We start from the raw sequence: 17,659 nt of genomic DNA on the forward strand, positions 1-17,659 counted from the left end.
CAAATCGTGGGGCAGAGAGGCAGTGAGGATTAGGGAAGGAATTCCAAAATTTAGGACCGTAAAATCATAATGCATGGCTGCCAGTGTTGGGTGAAGCAGCCCAGTGTACCAAGTCCGGAGGAAGTCACAGGGATAGGGAGCAGAGCTTTAAAATTCAAAGGACAGCAGTGAAATGCAAGTGAACCAATTTTCCCCAGACATCCCTGGGACTCACCAGAGGCAGGTTTTACTTCCCCCAAAATACTAAATTCCCTTTTAATATCTAAATTAGACAAGTCACGCTGACCTTTTCCAATCACATGTTGACAAGTGATTAGCAATGGTTCGAAATTCTAATTAGTCCCCAAGCTTGAAAGGAAAGATCAATTAAACAGGGCTTTCACTTTGTCAGTGAACATTGCAAACACATCTCATGGCGGGTTGGAGCCAATTTCTGTTCCCACAACCATTCTTGTCCACAATGTCCTATCCCCATAAACTGAATCGTGCATTTCACCTACATTGGCCTTGACTCTGAACTGGCCCTTTGTGCCAGCTGTCATTTGGGCTCTTGTTTTTTTTTGGATGGTTGAGCCTGCTGGGCTTCCCATGAGGAACATAACACTGAAACTTCTCCCAGTTTCCTGCATGAGTTTTGCCTGGATACTCTGGTTTTAATTCACCTTCCATGCTTGTCACTTAATTGGGTGGCATGAGTCTCAATGGCTGGAATCGGTTTCTACCATGTTGGAAATAAGCATTTTTTTTCTAAAATGTTAAACTTCTGATTTCTGGACAACTTCAGCCACCACTCTGCAGAACAGACGTTGCCATTTTGCTATGTTCGTTGAGCGGTGGGATTCTTTGGCAAGGAGTTAAACAATGCTGATCTAACTGCCACATTCGGTCATTTGGTCTCACCCCTTCAGAGGTATTCCTCCCCACTGCTACCTAAACATTACACTCTTTCCCCCTTCTAATGCAAAGCCCCAACCTGAAACATGAACTTTTCTTGCTCCACAAATGCTTCCAGAGCAGAAACGTGCTTCTAGCATTTTCTGATGTTATTACCTCGATACACTGCTGTCCCTGGAGAACGTGGAATTAGGGCTGGTCAGTTTTTGGAAGCCCCGGACTGTTGCGCCATCTCCTGCTGCTGCCCCACTGAATGTCCAAACACCATCTGAGCAACAGGACGCTTGGCTTTTCAGTTTTGAGTCGTAAAAACGATGGATACTGTCCTGGTCCAGAATCTTGCCCTGAGTGAAAAGCAGATGTTTCCTCACCAACTAAATATTTTCTTCTTCACTGAAGCACTGACTGATATAATTTCTGCTGTGGCTTCAGACTTTTCTTTAAATACATTCCACTGATGAAGTGTGGTAAGGTTAGCACTATGCTATTACGGTGCCAGTCACGGGTTCAAATCCAGTGCTATCTGTCAGGGGTTTGCAAGGGTCTTCCCCGAGTACTCCAGTTTTGTCCCACCCTCCAATATGCACAGGCTTGCCAGTTAATTGGGTAGCATGGGTCTTGATGGGTGGAAATGGTTTCTACCACATTGGAAATAAAATTTGTAAAAATGTTAAAATTCTGGTTTCTGGACAGTGCCAGGCACCTCCCTGTAGAACAGAGATATTGTCACTGAGGTTTGCTCTTCTTGTTGAGCAGTGGGCTTCTTTGGCAAGGAGTTAAACAAGAAAAGCCGCAGATGGTGGGGGTTGAGTACAGTGCGCAAACATGCTGGGGAAACTCAGAAGGTCACACAGCATCCATGGGAAGTAAAGGATAACCGACATTTCGGACCTGAACCCCTTTGTCAGCTATAAGAAAAAAATCCAGGCTGGGTGCCTGATTAAAAAGGTGGGGGGAGGACAAGAGAGGAGGACGAAAGGAGCTGAGAGAGGAGCACAGGGTCACAGACAAGAGGTCTTGGGTGGACAATGGTGAGAAGGCTGAGAAGTGATAATGGGAGAGAGCTACTCCACCCCTTCCTCTCTCCTCTCCCCAATACCCCACCTTTTTATTCAGGCGACTGACAAAGGGCACAGGCCGAAATGTTGGTTACCCTTTATTTCTTTGGCAAGGACACATTTTTACTGCTTTTACTCAGCTGGATGAAACCCAGTTCCTTTCTGGTCTGCAGACGACTGACAAATTTAAGCAGCTATTTGGAACATGAAAAATAAAGCAACGGTCGGGGAGAACAGGCTTGCGCATACATGGCGCCATTTACAGCTACACACACCTTGGGATGATAAAGGATGGTTCAAACCCATCAAGAAAAACAAGATTCCTTCTCTGAAGCAATTGAGGTTTTTAAACAAATGAGCCACCACTATCACATTTTTAAAACTTCAGATAGTTAATTAATGATAGAAAAGTAATCAGATCCTCAATCGGCCACATGGGTGCCAAGAGTGCGAGTAATGCTTCCAATTTGGTTTCCTCTTGTGATTATCTGCACAGAGTAAAGAATCTTGTGGCAGTGTTGGGGCAGATGCAAAATGGAATTAGAGTGTCACTCAAAGATGGAAATTATTACTACTGGTACACAATATCTGGGTGGGTGACTGGAAGGGGATGGATACGGCAGCACAATTTGGGTGGGCTTAAATCTGGGGCAGCTGGGTTTGGTTCTGAAATCCAAAATTTGGAACCCCCCCAAGGGTTCCGGATAAAGGATTGTATACCTGTACGGGTATTGTTCATGGTGACTAATTATTGTCAGCTAGAGAAATTACAATTCCATGATAACAACCAACATAGAACAGTGCAGCAAAGGAAACATCCATTCAGCCCACGGTGACCGTACCAGACAAGGTGCCCATGCCAGACATATTGTCCACACTAAATTAAAACTCTCTGCTCGTTCTATTCCCTGCATATCCACATATCAATCTGGAAGCCCCTTCAATGCTATGACCCTATCTGCTTGAGCCAGTATTCCTGGCAGTCCATTCCAGACACCTACCACTTTGTGCCAATACAGGTCTCATCCAAACATCCTTTCCCCCCCCCACCCAACCCATTTTAAATGCACCTTCTCTGGTTTGTGACATTTTGACTCCGGAAAACAATTCTGATTATCTACCCTATCCATCTCTCCCATGATTTTGTAAACTTCCCTCAGCTCCAGAGAAAACAGCTTCAATTAGTCCACCCTCTCCCAATAGCTCATACCCTCTTAACCAGGCAGCATCCTGGAAAGCCTCCACATCCTTCCTGTAACGAGGTGACTAAATACGTACACAATATCCAAGACCACCCTAAGCAAAGTTTTATAGACTCTGTAATATAATTTCCCTATTCCTCTTGTACTCAGTTAAAGAACAGGTCAAGTTAAATGCAAACCAAATAATGGATCTGAAGCCCTGAAGCTCCACCTGCCTTGGGATGATGCAGTCTTCTGGTCTTCCACTTCAGGTAACTTGCTTTCTATCAGTCATCTTTGATATTAGCTGAGCTTGCATTTTTATTCCCCTTTTCTTTCCTTTCTCTTGAAGTGGAGGATGTGCTCAGCCTTTGCTGCTGGGAGGGCCCTCCTGATCGACATTTTGCAACTCCTGCGTGGCCTCTGATCTCACTCACCCATCTGCTCCCATCCACCCTCTGGCCAGATGACCTTGTTTGGAGTTTATTCTCACGGTCACCCCAATTTTCCATTATCAGAGACTTCCCCTCACCGGCAGCTCCTCCAGTCTCCTTCCCCAGCTCTGGCGAAGGGTCTTCAGCCTGAATCTTGAGCTTTGTTTCTCTTCCCACTGATGTGACCTGATCCGCTAAGTATTTCCAGCCATTTCTGGTTTTACTCTGAATAACAAACCCTGAATGTCTGAGTGAAATTTTGCCCTGGGTTACATCACCTGTTTTAAGTCTCTTCTTAAAATGGACCTCTCCATCCTCAGCACAGTGGAGATGTCAATGTTATCTTTGGAGATGGTATTCAGAAGCTCAATCAACCCTTCAATCAATGCTTGAATAAACATCCAGGTAAAGGTCAGGATGTTGACTCCCCGCCCGATGAGATTATCTGCACAGAGTAAAGACACGAACACGGTGAGAAATGAGGAAAGTGATGCACATTTGGGCTCCCGGGAGATGCACAAACCTTCTCAGGGGTGCATTGAGCATCAATGTGGATAAGTACAAAGTGTAGACTTGAAAGAGTTTCTGGGATTGATTGAGGTTTGCTCCGAATTGCGCCTGACTCAAGAATGACAAAGGAATTGACTGACCTGTGTCCTGTGGACCTTCTTCCTGTGCATTCAAGGGATCCAGCTCATCTTCACTGGAATAATTTCTGCTCACATCTGAAATCAGAAGGGCATTAACAGTTTCTGATCTTTTTAAATCATTTACTCATTCGTCTTTAAACATCCATGTTTTGTCACTAAAAAGATATCTCAATTTACATCAACACCCCTACCATTTTAATCAGTCTTTCTTTCTCCTTGTACCTCTGACTGTGCTGTCAGCAGTTGGTATTGCCGTCAGACCAGTCTTCTCTTGACGATGTTTGTTCAGCACCCCTTTGTTCATTGAGGACTACAGACAGTTGTGTGCCAGGTGTGATTTAATGAATGGTGGCTTTTCTCAGGTGGGGGCAGTGAAGGCCAGGGTTACCAGAAAGGATCCTGCTTCCAATCGTCATACAGAAAAGCTGGTTATGAAGCTCTGACTGCTGCCACTTCCACCCTCTGACACCACCGTCACCCTTCCTCCCACCCCCCCACCCAGTCCAATACTGCCAGAAAATCAGTGCAGCCTGCCATTCAACCACTCGCTCCCCCTAAATTTAGAATTTGGCTGTGCTCCTGGTGTGAATCGATTTGACCCTGATCTAACATTTTGGTGCATTAGTTGGACCTGGTGAATGGGCATCACCCTTCAGCACTGCAGAGCTGCATGAACAAGACCAGAGACAGTTACCTCGCTGCACCCTCTCCTTCTTCCTTTGTGCTTTCTTCACCTGCTTCAGCTCCTTGTGTCTTTCCTTCACCGCTGCCTTGGAATCTTTAACCAAGGCCATGTAAGCAAACTGGAAGGACAAGATTAAGCCGACCGGTTACTCGCTCTGTGTGCAGGACTAGCAAAGAGGGAAGGTGGGAGACAATTAGCTGCCGTTATCCCCATGCAATCTGCTTGACTACAAAGCTGGACCACCCTCTTCTCAGGAAAATTGGGATCTCATGTATTCAATTCTGCTCGAGGCCAAAAGCATCACAAATTGAAATAACTCACAAAGTTGTCGTTTTGTCAGGATATTTTTTTTAAAAACTTTGTTCTTGGTTATTTGCTTGATTTGCAACTGGAGGCATTTCCGAACAATGTGGAAGGAATGACACCCACTCAGATACTGTTTCAAAGGCTTCTGAATTATTCTGAAGACATGAAACACTGTGGGTATGACCAATGCAGTTTAATGGGATGGTTCAGTGTCCTGCACAGAAACTTTCTTGATACGATCAGTGATCTGTAACAACAGGTCAGTATACTGTCAGAGACTAGTTGGTTAATGGTTGAATCAGTCGCAATTCTGTGAGAATGTGTCATGTGTGGGCTCTGTGGTTATGATAGGGCATTTCAGCCCATGAGCCCATGCCACCCAATTTACACCCAACTAACCAACACCAGAGACCCCAGGGAAAACCCGCACAGACATGGGGAGAACTCTTTGCAGAGAGCATGGGATTTCAACCCCAGTCCTAATAGCTGGCGCTGTAAAGGCATTGTGCTAACTGCTGCGCCAACCATGCCACTCATAGCAGCAGGCTCGAGTATCAGACGGCCCTATTCCTGCTCCTGACCATCACAGTCAGAGGTTTACTGCAGGGATGCAGGCCCTTCAGCCCAACGTGTTCATTCCCAACAAGCTAGTCCCATTTGCTTGCATTTAAAATTTGCCTATCTATTTACCTGTCTAAATATCATTTCTTTTTAAAGTATTTTATTGGTTTACATTATGCACAATTGAACAGTATAGTTATATATTGTAAGATTCAAAAGAAAAAGAACAAAAAATGCCTCTAAATGCCAATCAAGTGTTGTTATTGTTCCTGCTGCTACCTCTACCACTTCCCATATACCCACCACCATGTGTGCAAAGATACCCCTCGCGTCCCTTTTAAATTTTTCTCCTCTTAAATTTATACCAATGGTTCTCAAGCTTTTTCTTTCCACTCACATACCACTTTAAGTAATCCCTATGCCATCGATGCTCTGTGATTAGTAAGGGATTGCTTAAAGTGGGATGTGAGTGGGAAGGTTGAGAACCACTGCTCTGGACCCAATTGTTATTGAAATATTTTGCTTGAGAAAAATTGTCATTGGCCCCTTTCCTTTGGAGTTCTGAAACCGTGCACATAATGACAATTGGGAACAATTAAAACTTTTTCTTTCGACCCACGTACCACCTTAAGCAATCCCTTACTAATCACAGAGCACCTGTGGCATAGGGAACACTTAAAGTGGTATGTGGGTGAAAAGAAAAAGGTTGTGACCACTGATTTATACCCTCAAATTTTAGAAAAATCTACTTACCTCAGATGATTTGATAAACCTCCATAATAACCATTAATCATTTACGGCACAGAAACAGGCCAGTTTGGCCCTACTAGTCCATGCTGAACATTATCTTCTACTTAGTCCCCACTGACCCGCATTCGGCCCATAACCCCTCCACATCTCTCCTGTCCATATACCTATCCAACTTTTCCTTGAATATCAACATCGATCTCACTTCTACAACTCTGCCGGAAGTTCATTCCATACCCCCACCACCCTCTGCGTGAAGAAATACCCTCACATTTTCCCTGATACTCTCAATCCATGCCCTCTTGTTTGAATCTCCCCTACTCTCAGTGGAAAAAGCCTCTCCACATTGACTCTATCCATTCCCCTTATAATTTTGAATACCTCTAATAAATCACCCCGCAATCATCTACACTCTAGGGAATAAAGTCCCAGCCTGCTCAATCTTGCCCTGTAACTCAAACCCTGGCAACATTTTGTAAACCTCCTCTGCACTCACTCTATTCCGTTTATATCCTTCCTGCAATTTGGCAACCAAAACTGCACATGGTATTCCAAATTTGGCCTCGCCAATGTCCCCTCTCAGCCTCGGACGCTGCAGGGAGAAAAGTCCCAGTCTCTCCTTGTGATTCGAGCCTGCCAGCCCCAGGGTCATTTTCATAAATCTTTTCTACAGACTTTCCAGCTTAGTGATCATCTTCCTACAGATGGGCGACCAGAACCAACGCCCTCTGCTGTGATTGTGTATTGTAACTGTAGAAACACCGGCTGTGAGTAGCCGGTGCACAGCAAGGGATCTGCAGTTGTGACCGACGTAGTGCACTCCATTTCTGAAGTAGGGCATCAGCAGGAAGTGCACGGACGAGATAAAGTAGCCAACGGTTCACACCTGGAATGCCGAAGATTTCTGAGCTGCTTCTTTTACGCTTTCACTCTCCTCATTTGCCTCATCCTCACTGTCAGTGTCAAACAGATAGTAGCTCGCACTATGTATCACTGCATGAACAGAAAACACAAATGGTACAGTGTTCAGCCAACATGCAAGTAACACCCTTCCAGCTGGAATTTCTAATAGAATTCTAGTACAGTCATCCCAACTAGATCGACATGAAGCTGAACCACTGCAGGAGCCTCAGGTGGAGTGATATACAGAGGGATCTTAGGGTGCAGGTCCATCAGTCATTGAAAGTGGCAACGTATAGCAGGGTGGTAAAGAAGGGGGTGCGACATACTTGCCTTCAGCAGCCCAGGCAACAAGATAAAAGTCGGGAGGTCCTGTAAGCAACCGATAAAACTCTAGCTGGACCACATTTACCTGGAGTTCTGGCCATCACACTGCAGAAAGGATGTGGAGGCTTTGGAGAGGGTGCAGAAGAAATTTCCCAGGATGCTGCCTGAGTTAGAGGGTACAAGCTGCAAGGAGAGCATTGAACATAGAAATCTACAGCACTGTGGGGTCCCTTTGGCCCTCGGTGCTGACTGACTGAGATTGGAAGACTTGGGTTTTTTTTCTGAAGTGTTGGAGGGGAGAACCTAATAGAAATTTACAAAATAATCAGAAGGATTAGATAGGATAAACCTTCTACAAGAGCTCGATTGAGCTCGGCTCCAACAAACACAGTGTGGTACGGTGGCTGCAGAGAAATGGATCAGAGGTCAATCCACAGGACCACAAGAGTGGCAGAGAGGATCACTGGAGTCTTCCACCTCCCCCCACCCCCCAACCATCAATGTGATCTACTGGGAGTTTTGTTTAAAGAGGGCTTGCAAACTCATTGAGGACCCCTTCTGCTCAGAACACAGCATCTTTCAGCTGCTCCCATTGGGAAAGAGATGCAAGAGGATCAGAGCCAGCACTACCAGGCTGAGGAACAGCTTCTTCCTACGGGCAGGGAGAATGCTGAATGACTAAAGGAACTGCTCTCACAAACCATCGAACACTCTCATATGTACAAAACAATATTTATTTATTTATTTGTATGGATGAACACTTGTCCTGCATATGCATTGTTTGTTTGCATGTGTGTTATGTCTGGTTGTGCGTCTGCGTGTTTTGAACAGAGGACCGGAAAACGCTGTTTTGTCGGGTTGTAGTTGTACAATCAGATGACAATAAACTGGACTTGATGTAAAGGGTCAGAGTTTCTTAGGCAGGGTGGAATTGTCAAATACTGGAGGCTAAGGTTTCAAGATGAGAGTGGGAAGGTTTACCGGAGATTTGAAAGATAAGGGCTTTTGGATGAAAGAGCAGAAGATCAGAGGAACAGTGAAAATGTGGTGAGGTGGCGGTGTGAGCCTGTCTCCCCTACATTCCACACTTTAACCATCTCAAAGTGGAAAATGTCTTCCTCGGTCAGAAAAGGGGTTGGAAACCGATAAGTGAGCAATCTCCACTTCTGCCCAGCTCCGCGAAAGCTGAGTGGGAGACATCACTAGGTTCTCGCACATACAGAGGATGTACATGCTGCAGAGGGGTTTTGTGGGTGGGGGCTTGATATTGAAGGACTTACTTGAGTTATGAGATACCCAGGGCTGCCACCAATTCTTCTGGCCACCTTCAGCTTTCTCTTTTCCATTTCCTGTGAAGAATTAAATATGATAGAAACAGGTGAATCAGTGATTTTGAGCAACCTGCGGAGAGGAAAGTGTACGGGTAGATTTACAGAAATGGAAAGACCTGCCGATTACTCTCGTGGGAAGAGTAAAATGTATTAAAATGAAGGTGATGACAAGATTGCAGTATCTTTTTCAATTGTTGCCTATTGCACTACCTAAAAGGAAAGAAATATAAATAAGAGAAAGCATAGAAAGAAAAATAGAAGGAAAACAAGAAACCTGGTTCTTTTAATACTTCCAAGGAGGTTAACAAGGTTCAAAGCTCATGGAAAACATCCATAAATTAATTCCCTCAATTTGTAAATTCAGGCTCCAAATTTTTCAAAAATTATTCATATTTATTTCTCATATTTATGTAATCTTCTCAAGAGGAAATTCAGCTACACATTTCTGTGTTCTATCGATCCATACCTAGATGAGAGTCTGATTTCCATGTTACTACTATACATTTGCTTGCTACTGCTAAGGCAATCTTTACAGATTCTTTTTGATATATAGATAATTCCAATTTTGGTCTTATCCCTACAATACTACCTAATAAAAATAACATTGGATTTTGTGGGAATTTAATTCCTGTAACCTGTTCTAAAAAAAAATTGCCAAATTAACCAAAAAGGTTTCACTTCAGGACAGGATCAAGTAGAATGTAAAAAAAAAAATGCCCATCTTCTGACCACATATAAAACACTGAGCTTAAAGATTTGATTTCAATCTATTTAATTTCTGTTGTGCGAGGTTATATTGAACTAATCTATACCTAACATTTATAGTATTTGTCTTACTGTCTCGGCACAGATCTGACAATTTTGTTCATCTATGTTAATATTTAGATCCATCTCCCATCGATGTCTGGACCTATGTACCTCGTTTGGAAGTCCCTTCTGCAATAAAGTATATATAGTTGAGATAAATGTTTTAGTATATCTAGTACATATCAACATCACCATATTTGGGTAATAACATTGTTGGATGAAATTTATTTCTCAAATAAGCTCTTAATTGATAATAACAAAAAAGTGTATTATTTTGTACCTATATTCATCTTTTTAATCGTTCAGATGACAACAATGAAATTAAATTACATTAAATTCCTTCCATCGTAACAATCTCCGATATATCTAATTCCTTTCCGAGACCGTAAGGCAATTCCTATGAATAACAAAGTGCCAAGAATTTTAATGGAAAAGCTAACATGGACTTCTAAACTGGGAGGACTTGGACTTCCAGATTTTAAGGAATACTATTTATCGGCACAAGCAAGATTTTTATCATTCTTTTTTGAAAAAGACAGTCCCCCTTCTTGGATTTGAATGGGATTTAATTCAATAGAAGAAGAAACAGCAAAGAATTTCATTTATGTGCAATGCTAAGTTAATAACAAAAAAAGATGGATTACCCTATATTAATACATATGATTAGAATATGGCAAGAAATAACTGAGTGTATTGGGGAAAAAAAAATCAGGTATATCAGTGAGGACACCTTTAGATAAAAATGTGCTGCTGCCCTATGAATCTGGGTAACAAAATATTGAATTAATGGTATGACAAAGGATTAAAATAAATTGATGATTGTTGCATGGAGGAATCTCTCATGTCTTTTGAGCAATTAAGAAATAAATAGAGTAGCTAAGGAGGCATTCTTTTATTTTCTCCAGCTAAGAACATTCCTAAGAGAAAGATGGGGGCCAGTCTGGCCCATCTGAAATTAGTGAGATGGAACAAATGATTTGGCTGGCGAATACACCTAAATTTATAATTAAGATGTACTATGCTCTCCAGAGTGAAAGTGTGAAACTAGGTTTACAGAGAGAGAGAGAGAGAGAGAGAGAGAGAGAGAGAGAGAGAGAGAGAGAGAGAGAGAGAGAGAGAGAGAGAGAGAGAGAGAGAGAGAGAGGTGGGAATCGGATCTAGGTGTTGCATTAATGGAGAGATGTTGGTCTGATTGGTGTTTGGATGGCAGGACATCAATTATAAAAGCAAGATACAGATTAGTGCAAGACAATTTCCTACACCAATTATATCTCCCGCCATAAATAAAAATCTGAAATATCGGAGCTGTGTTTTGGGTGTTGGATAGAAATAGGAACGTTTTTACATGTCACGTGGTCATGTGAGATGAGACCTTTCTGGCAGATATTATTGAAATATTTACAAGGATAACAGGAGTGGCCTTCACAGGCGACCCGGAGCTTTATCTTTTCGGAAACTTCATTGAAATAAGTATAAATAAACAAAATTCAAAATTACATTTGTTAAAATAGCCTTAGCAGTGGTATTGCAATTACCATAAATATTCGAGTATAATGCAAAAGATTTTGTACTGAAATTTGAGCTCAAAGTGGGGGGGGGGGGGGGGAGGGTCGCATTATACACGGGAGTAAAATTTTTAAAAATTTTCTGCCAGTTTTAATGATTTTTAAACGATAAGTAAGATTATCAGCAGCTGCCTACATTGACGGCCAACCGACTTGGGGGGGCGAGGGGGGAGAGACGCCAGTGCAACTCGGGGGGGGGGGGGGAGAGAGACACTGGGGTCAATCGGGCGGGTGAGGGGGTCGTATTATACACAGGGGTAATTTTTTCCCCCTTTTTCCCCCTCAAAAATGGGGGTGGGGTGGGGTCGCACTTTACACAAAATCCATTATACACGAATATTTATGGTACTTGGAAATCTGACTCCCTTCGACATCGAGCACAATGGACTGCTGAGATAAATAGTTGCAAACCTAAGGAAAAAATTACATACAACTTAAAGAACAGATATGACATTTTTAATCAAGATATGGGAGCCGTATTGGGATCACATAGGGGCCCAATTTTAATTATAAATACAATAATAAAAAGGACAATAATAGATGCTGCTATAGTTTAAATGCGTGATGTCCCCATATTGAATTTTTGATGATCAACATAAATGTGAGCCCTGACGGTGTGTGGATTTGTACTGTGAAGGGAGGAGAGGGGGTGGGGATATTGGTTTGTTTTTTCTGTAAAGAAAACTTTAAAAAAAAAACGTATATAAAGATATTAAAAAACAAAAAAAGGAGTGTATGGGTCCTGCAGGCTGATCTCCCACAGCATGGGCTGGGATGTGAAGTGTGAGTTGTGAATTTGACTCCTTACGCTCTGGAAAAAGATAGAAGAGCAAGGCGGCAGGGACATGGAAAATGAACAAGATGCTGCGGTCGAGTGCAGTACAAGAAGGTTGTCAGAGAAACTCAGCAGTTCATGCAACATCCGTAGGAAGTAAAGGGCATCCAACTTTTTGGGCCTGGGCACTTCATCAGAGAGAAGCAAAAACAGACAGGTGCCCGAATAAAATGGTAGAGGTGAGGAGCTGGGGTGGGAGGGGGAGGAAACCACAAGCTAACGGGTAATAAATAGGTGGATACAGGTGGGAGGGTAGAAGAGAATTGATGGAGGGGGGGTGTGAAGAGGGTGCCAAAACATGGGAACACCCAGTCATTTTACCCACAAGGGTGCACATTGTCCTGACTGGGAAACAAATTCTCTCATTGCTGTTGGAGCAAAGACCCTAACCCTCCTCTGTCCCCGTACCCAATGGCACAATGACATCAGCTTCACCACCCAGATTCCATAAAAAAGTCTCTGATTGCTACTTAGGAGTCTGATGGTGGGGAGGTGGAAACTGTTCCTGAACCTGGTGGTGCGAGTCTTGTGGCACTTGTACCTCTTTCCTGATGGCAGCGTGAGAACAGAGCGAGTCTTGGGTGAGGTGGACCCTTGATAATTGCTGCTGCTCTCCAGCGGTGGCATTCCATGTAGATTTTCTTTATGGTGGGGATAATTTTGCCTGTGATAATTGAGCTGCATTCACTACCTTTTTCAGAGCTTTCTGCTCAGAGGTATTGGTACCCCCTTACCTGGCCATGATGCAACTGGTTAGCACACCTTCCACTACACATCTGTAGAAGTCTGTCAAGATATTCAATGTCATACCAAACTTCTGCAAACTCCTGAGGAGGTAGAGGTGCTGACGTACTTTCTTCATGATGCCATTTGTGTGTTGGGTCCAGGAACATTCCCCCAGAGCAGCACCGTACAAGGTTGTACCTGTGAATCAAGATACCGCCTGAAGTACACAAACACCCTGGAGAAACTCAGCAGGTCATGCAGCATTCTTATGAAGTAAAGGTAACCAACGTTTTGAGCCAGAGCCTTTGATCAGGAATGGTCCAGGTCCTGTGGATGCTGCATGACCTGCTGAGTTTCTCCAGGACGTTTCTGTATAGCACTCAGGCCCAGCGTCTGTAGATTTACTCAATTCCTCTTGACTGTACTTTGGGTGTATGGCAGTGCAGGGGTCTTCTCGCAGGTGAGCAGACCTGGGTACATGCCACACCAAACACCGAGATAGACTCATTGGTCAGGTCTGTGGAGGGGTTCTGCTGTACATTAGTGCCTGTCAAGACACACTCCAGGGTAACAGGTGAGTGAGGAACATCACAGAGATCAGGGAAAAACTTGGTCTTCATAACTGAGCAGAGTAGTTCCCACATTACAGGATGACGTCTACAAATGTGGACGAAGTTTACAGCTCCCTTTCACTGCTCGGGGCAGGACTCACCTGAACATGATTCTTGACCTGCTGGCTTCTCATTGCTATTGGTGCCCGAGTGCTTGACAGATTTTGCTACTTGTTTTTTTGACTGCTTGTACTTCTCCTGTTTAGCCTTGATCCTTTCCATCCTGATGACGAGGGATGGGGAGGAGGTGTGGGAACAGAGAAAATAACATAAGGGAAAGAAAGATAAAGGTCCACCTCCTCTTACAGACTGGAGACCCCCAAATCTCCCATCACCTGAGACTCATCCAACACAAGCTCCTGTACATACAGGACACCTTCGCCCATTTCATTGCAGCTGCCTCACATCCAATCAAAAATGGAGGGAGAAGCAGCACTTTGACACAGGGAAATTATTATACATGGAATCAGATTCAATTTACAACAGAGTTGCAAGCTGATGGTCAGACTGATCCACATTGAGTTTGGTTTACAAATGTTTTCTTATCTCACTTCACCTGCAATGTGTATGTACAGATACCTTTAAGAACTATGTGGTCTTTTGACTTTCTGACACATTGTTGGCAGTCAGTTGGGTCTTCTATGCCTTTAATGAGAGATGTTTGTTTGAAGTACAGTATCAACCTTGATACTTGCATCTTTGATCAGTTGGAAAACTTGGGTGCAGATACCTGCACTCTCCCCAACACACCAGGGCCCCACTTCCCGCGTTCCCTCCAACACACCAGGGCCCCACTTCCCACGTTCCCTCCAACACACCAGGGCCCCACTTCCCACGTTCCCTCCAACACACCAGGGCCCCACTTCCCACGTTCCCTCCAACACACCAGGGCCCCACTTCCCACGTTCCCTCCAACACACCAGGGCCCCACTTCCCATGTTCCCTCCAACACACCAGGGCCCCACTTCTCAAGTTCCCTCCAACAGACCAGGGCCCCACTTCCCACGTTCCCTCCAACACACCAGGGCCCCACTTCCCACATTCCCTCCAACACACCAGGACCTCACTTCTCATATTCTCTCTAACCCAGTGGTTCTCAACCTTTTTCTTTCCACTCACATACCACTAAGTATTCTCTATGCCATCAGTGCTCTGTGATTAGTAAGGGATTGCTTAAGGTGATATGTGGGTGGAAAGAAAAAGGTCGAGAACCACTACTCCAACACATCAGTACTCCATTCCCCACTCTGCTTCCAACACAACAAGATCCTACCTGCAGTATGCAAACACCCTGGAGAAATTCAGCCGGTCATGCAGCATCCATAGGAAGTAAATGGTAACCAATGTTTCAGGCCTGAGCCCTTTATCAGGAATGGTCCAGGCCTGAAACATTGGTTACCCTTTACTTCCCACATTTGCAATGTTCCCTCCAACACACCAGTGCCTCAATCCCCACACTCCTGACAACAGTGGTTCTCAATCTTTTTCTTTCCACTCACATTCCACATTAAGTAATCACTATGCCATTGGTGCTCTGTGTTTAGTAAGGGATTACTTAAGGTGGGATTGAAAACCACTGTTTTAATTGTACTTCATTGACTCGTTATGTTTACGGTTTCACAACTCTGAAGGAAATGGGCCAATGACAATTTATCTTAAGCAGAATATTTCAGTAACAATTGGGTCTAGAAGCAGTGATTCTCAACCTTCCCTTCTCACTCACATACCACCTTAAGCAATCCCTTACTAATCACAGAGTTCCGATGGCTTAGGGATTACTTAAAGTGGTACGTGAGTAGAAAGAAAAAGGTTGGGATTCACTGCCCTCAATGTAGTGGTGCCCCATTCCCTCCAACACATCGGCGCCCCACTTCCTGAACATCCTCTCAGACATGCACCCCAGTTTACCCACTCCTTTCAACAGGTCCTGTTTCCCTCTCAAACACTCGGCCTCGATGACAATGCCTCTTTCAATCTCATTGTGCATCTCAATAGAAAACCTATTACATTACTGAACTCTGTACATTTAAAAGTGATAAGAAAAGACTATTCAAAAGACTATAACATTCATAAGTCTGTAAAATTGACCAATCCTGCATCAAAGTCTGTCAGATTATTTGAGTTTTACTGTAAAATGACCCAAGGGTGTGAAACTAACAATGAATTTGAAATGTTGCTGTCTGAGGGCAAAATCTGGAGATGGGGATTGGGGGAGGGGGGGGGAAGAGATGGTGGTACTCTGCATGGAATGGTGGTGATGTCTGGCAGTGGATGGGGCAGGTATTTGCATGACCTATAGGTGCAGATGTTTGCCCTGTGTGCAAAGAGATTTTTGAGAGCACATACCATTGTCAAGGTCCTAGGGAAGGGTATAGAGTAGAGTCGCATGATCTGGGCAACCATAGGAATCTGGAGAGGAGAGGAGAGGAATGACGCGTGTTGCTCTGCCGGCTCCAATTGCAACAACCAGCTGCAGACAAGGTCTCTTCTGGAGATATTGCAATGGCTCTGAAGGAAGCCATTGCAATATCTCTGCCTTTAGGAAGACTTGGGGTTCTGGACAGTAACCAGAAAAAAATAGTTCAGAGAGATACATCCCGGTAATGGGACTTTCAGGCCCATGAGCTCATTCCACCCAATTACATCCATGTGATCAATTAACCTTCTAACCCCACACGTTTTTGATGAAATCAGAGCCCTGGAGGAAATCACGGGGTGAACGTACAAACTAATTACAGACAGGAGTGGATTCGAACCCTGGTCGCTGGTGCTGTAATAGCATTATGCTGACCATGCCACCCTTCTTCTGATCCAGATTGCTGGCATGGACTCTACTTGCTTGGTTCAGCAATGGTGAGAACAGATAGGACGTTCAGTGAATTTATGTAGGGAACGAAAGGTGGAGTATTATGTGGTAAAACTCCCATCACCCACCCTTCCTACAGCCCCCAAATTAAACTTACTGTCTCTTCAGCTTCACCATGGACAGGTTTTCTTTCTCCAATCTCAACGAGACTCGTTTTTTAATTTTTGCCTCGAACAGTTCAGCTCCTCTGTGCAAACAAAAGAGTGACATTCATGTAATACTTGGCTTCCTTGGCACATCATCTCTTGTAACACTTCAAATTTATACACCGATTGATGGACTCCCAGTACTGCATGCTCGTGGGTAAAGCATGAAATTTTCACCGGCTGGGAAATAACATTGCCCATTCTCCGTTGAAGGAAAATATATGTTAAATCATATCTTTCTTTGGCTTGGCTTTGCGGACGAAGATTTATGGAAGGGTAATGTCCACGTCAGCTGCAGGACAGGCAGACACGGTTGCAGGGGAAAATTGGTTGGTTGGGGTTGGGTGTTGGGTTTTTCCTCCTTTTTTATTTTATTTTATTTTACTCATAAACCACACGATTGGAGCCGATTCTGGCCATTGAAACCAATGCTGGCCAATTAACCTACCAAACTCCTATGTTTTTGGGAAGAAACCAGAGCACCTGAAGGAAACCCACCCAGATCATGTGGGGAACATACAAATTTCTTATAGTCAGCAGCGAATTCAAACCCAGGTTGCTGGAGCTGTCATCATGTTGTGCTAATTGCTACACTAGCTGCGCCACCCAGTGGAGAAATAAAGTGCAGATGCTGGATATCTAAGACAAAGCACAGAAAACATTAGGACACACATGTCAAACTCTGGCCTGCGGGCCAAATTTGGCCCGCGATATAATTATATTTGGCCCGCAAGATCATATCAAAAATGTATTAGAGGTGGCCCGCTGGCCGCTGCGCCAGTATAGCGCATGCACAGTAACCGCTATGTCCCAGGATGAGAGAGAGAGAAAAAAATCCTGGTCCTTGAAAAGTAGTGGTGGGTGGTTTTATATACACACTGTTGTGTCCCCCCGCCCACCCCCCCACCGCAGGGCGGTCTGGCCGGTGTCAGGGGAAGCCAAGGCCGCTTCCCAGCACCCGGAACCCCAGTGGCACAGCGTTTCTTGGAGCTGCAGATGGAGTCGGGACGCCGGAAGGAAGATTGGGGC

At 44.2% G+C, this 17,659-nt stretch overlaps 1 protein-coding gene across 1 annotated transcript in view; it reads right to left on the bottom strand.

The window, feature by feature from the left end:
* Positions 1-17,659, bottom strand: part of LOC138737294 (piezo-type mechanosensitive ion channel component 2-like) — a 150,460-nt gene that overhangs the window by 48,569 nt on the left and 84,232 nt on the right. Inside the window, exons 39-55 of the mRNA XM_069888047.1 lie at positions 16,582-16,671; positions 13,720-13,841; positions 13,569-13,629; positions 13,296-13,477; positions 13,016-13,205; positions 12,823-12,922; positions 11,763-11,857; positions 9,024-9,144; positions 8,093-8,147; positions 7,403-7,509; positions 7,219-7,343; positions 6,523-6,541; positions 4,912-5,020; positions 4,218-4,292; positions 3,846-4,012; positions 3,571-3,792; positions 1,051-1,238 (exon numbers count right to left, since the gene is read on the bottom strand). Of these exons, the coding sequence (XP_069744148.1) occupies positions 1,051-1,238; positions 3,571-3,792; positions 3,846-4,012; positions 4,218-4,292; positions 4,912-5,020; positions 6,523-6,541; positions 7,219-7,343; positions 7,403-7,509; positions 8,093-8,147; positions 9,024-9,144; positions 11,763-11,857; positions 12,823-12,922; positions 13,016-13,205; positions 13,296-13,477; positions 13,569-13,629; positions 13,720-13,841; positions 16,582-16,671 (2,028 nt within the window). The remainder of the gene's footprint in view (positions 1-1,050; positions 1,239-3,570; positions 3,793-3,845; positions 4,013-4,217; positions 4,293-4,911; positions 5,021-6,522; positions 6,542-7,218; positions 7,344-7,402; positions 7,510-8,092; positions 8,148-9,023; positions 9,145-11,762; positions 11,858-12,822; positions 12,923-13,015; positions 13,206-13,295; positions 13,478-13,568; positions 13,630-13,719; positions 13,842-16,581; positions 16,672-17,659) is intronic.

The sequence above is a fragment of the Narcine bancroftii genome, chromosome 6, assembly GCF_036971445.1.
Source record: "Narcine bancroftii isolate sNarBan1 chromosome 6, sNarBan1.hap1, whole genome shotgun sequence".
Lineage (NCBI taxonomy): Eukaryota > Metazoa > Chordata > Chondrichthyes > Torpediniformes > Narcinidae > Narcine > Narcine bancroftii.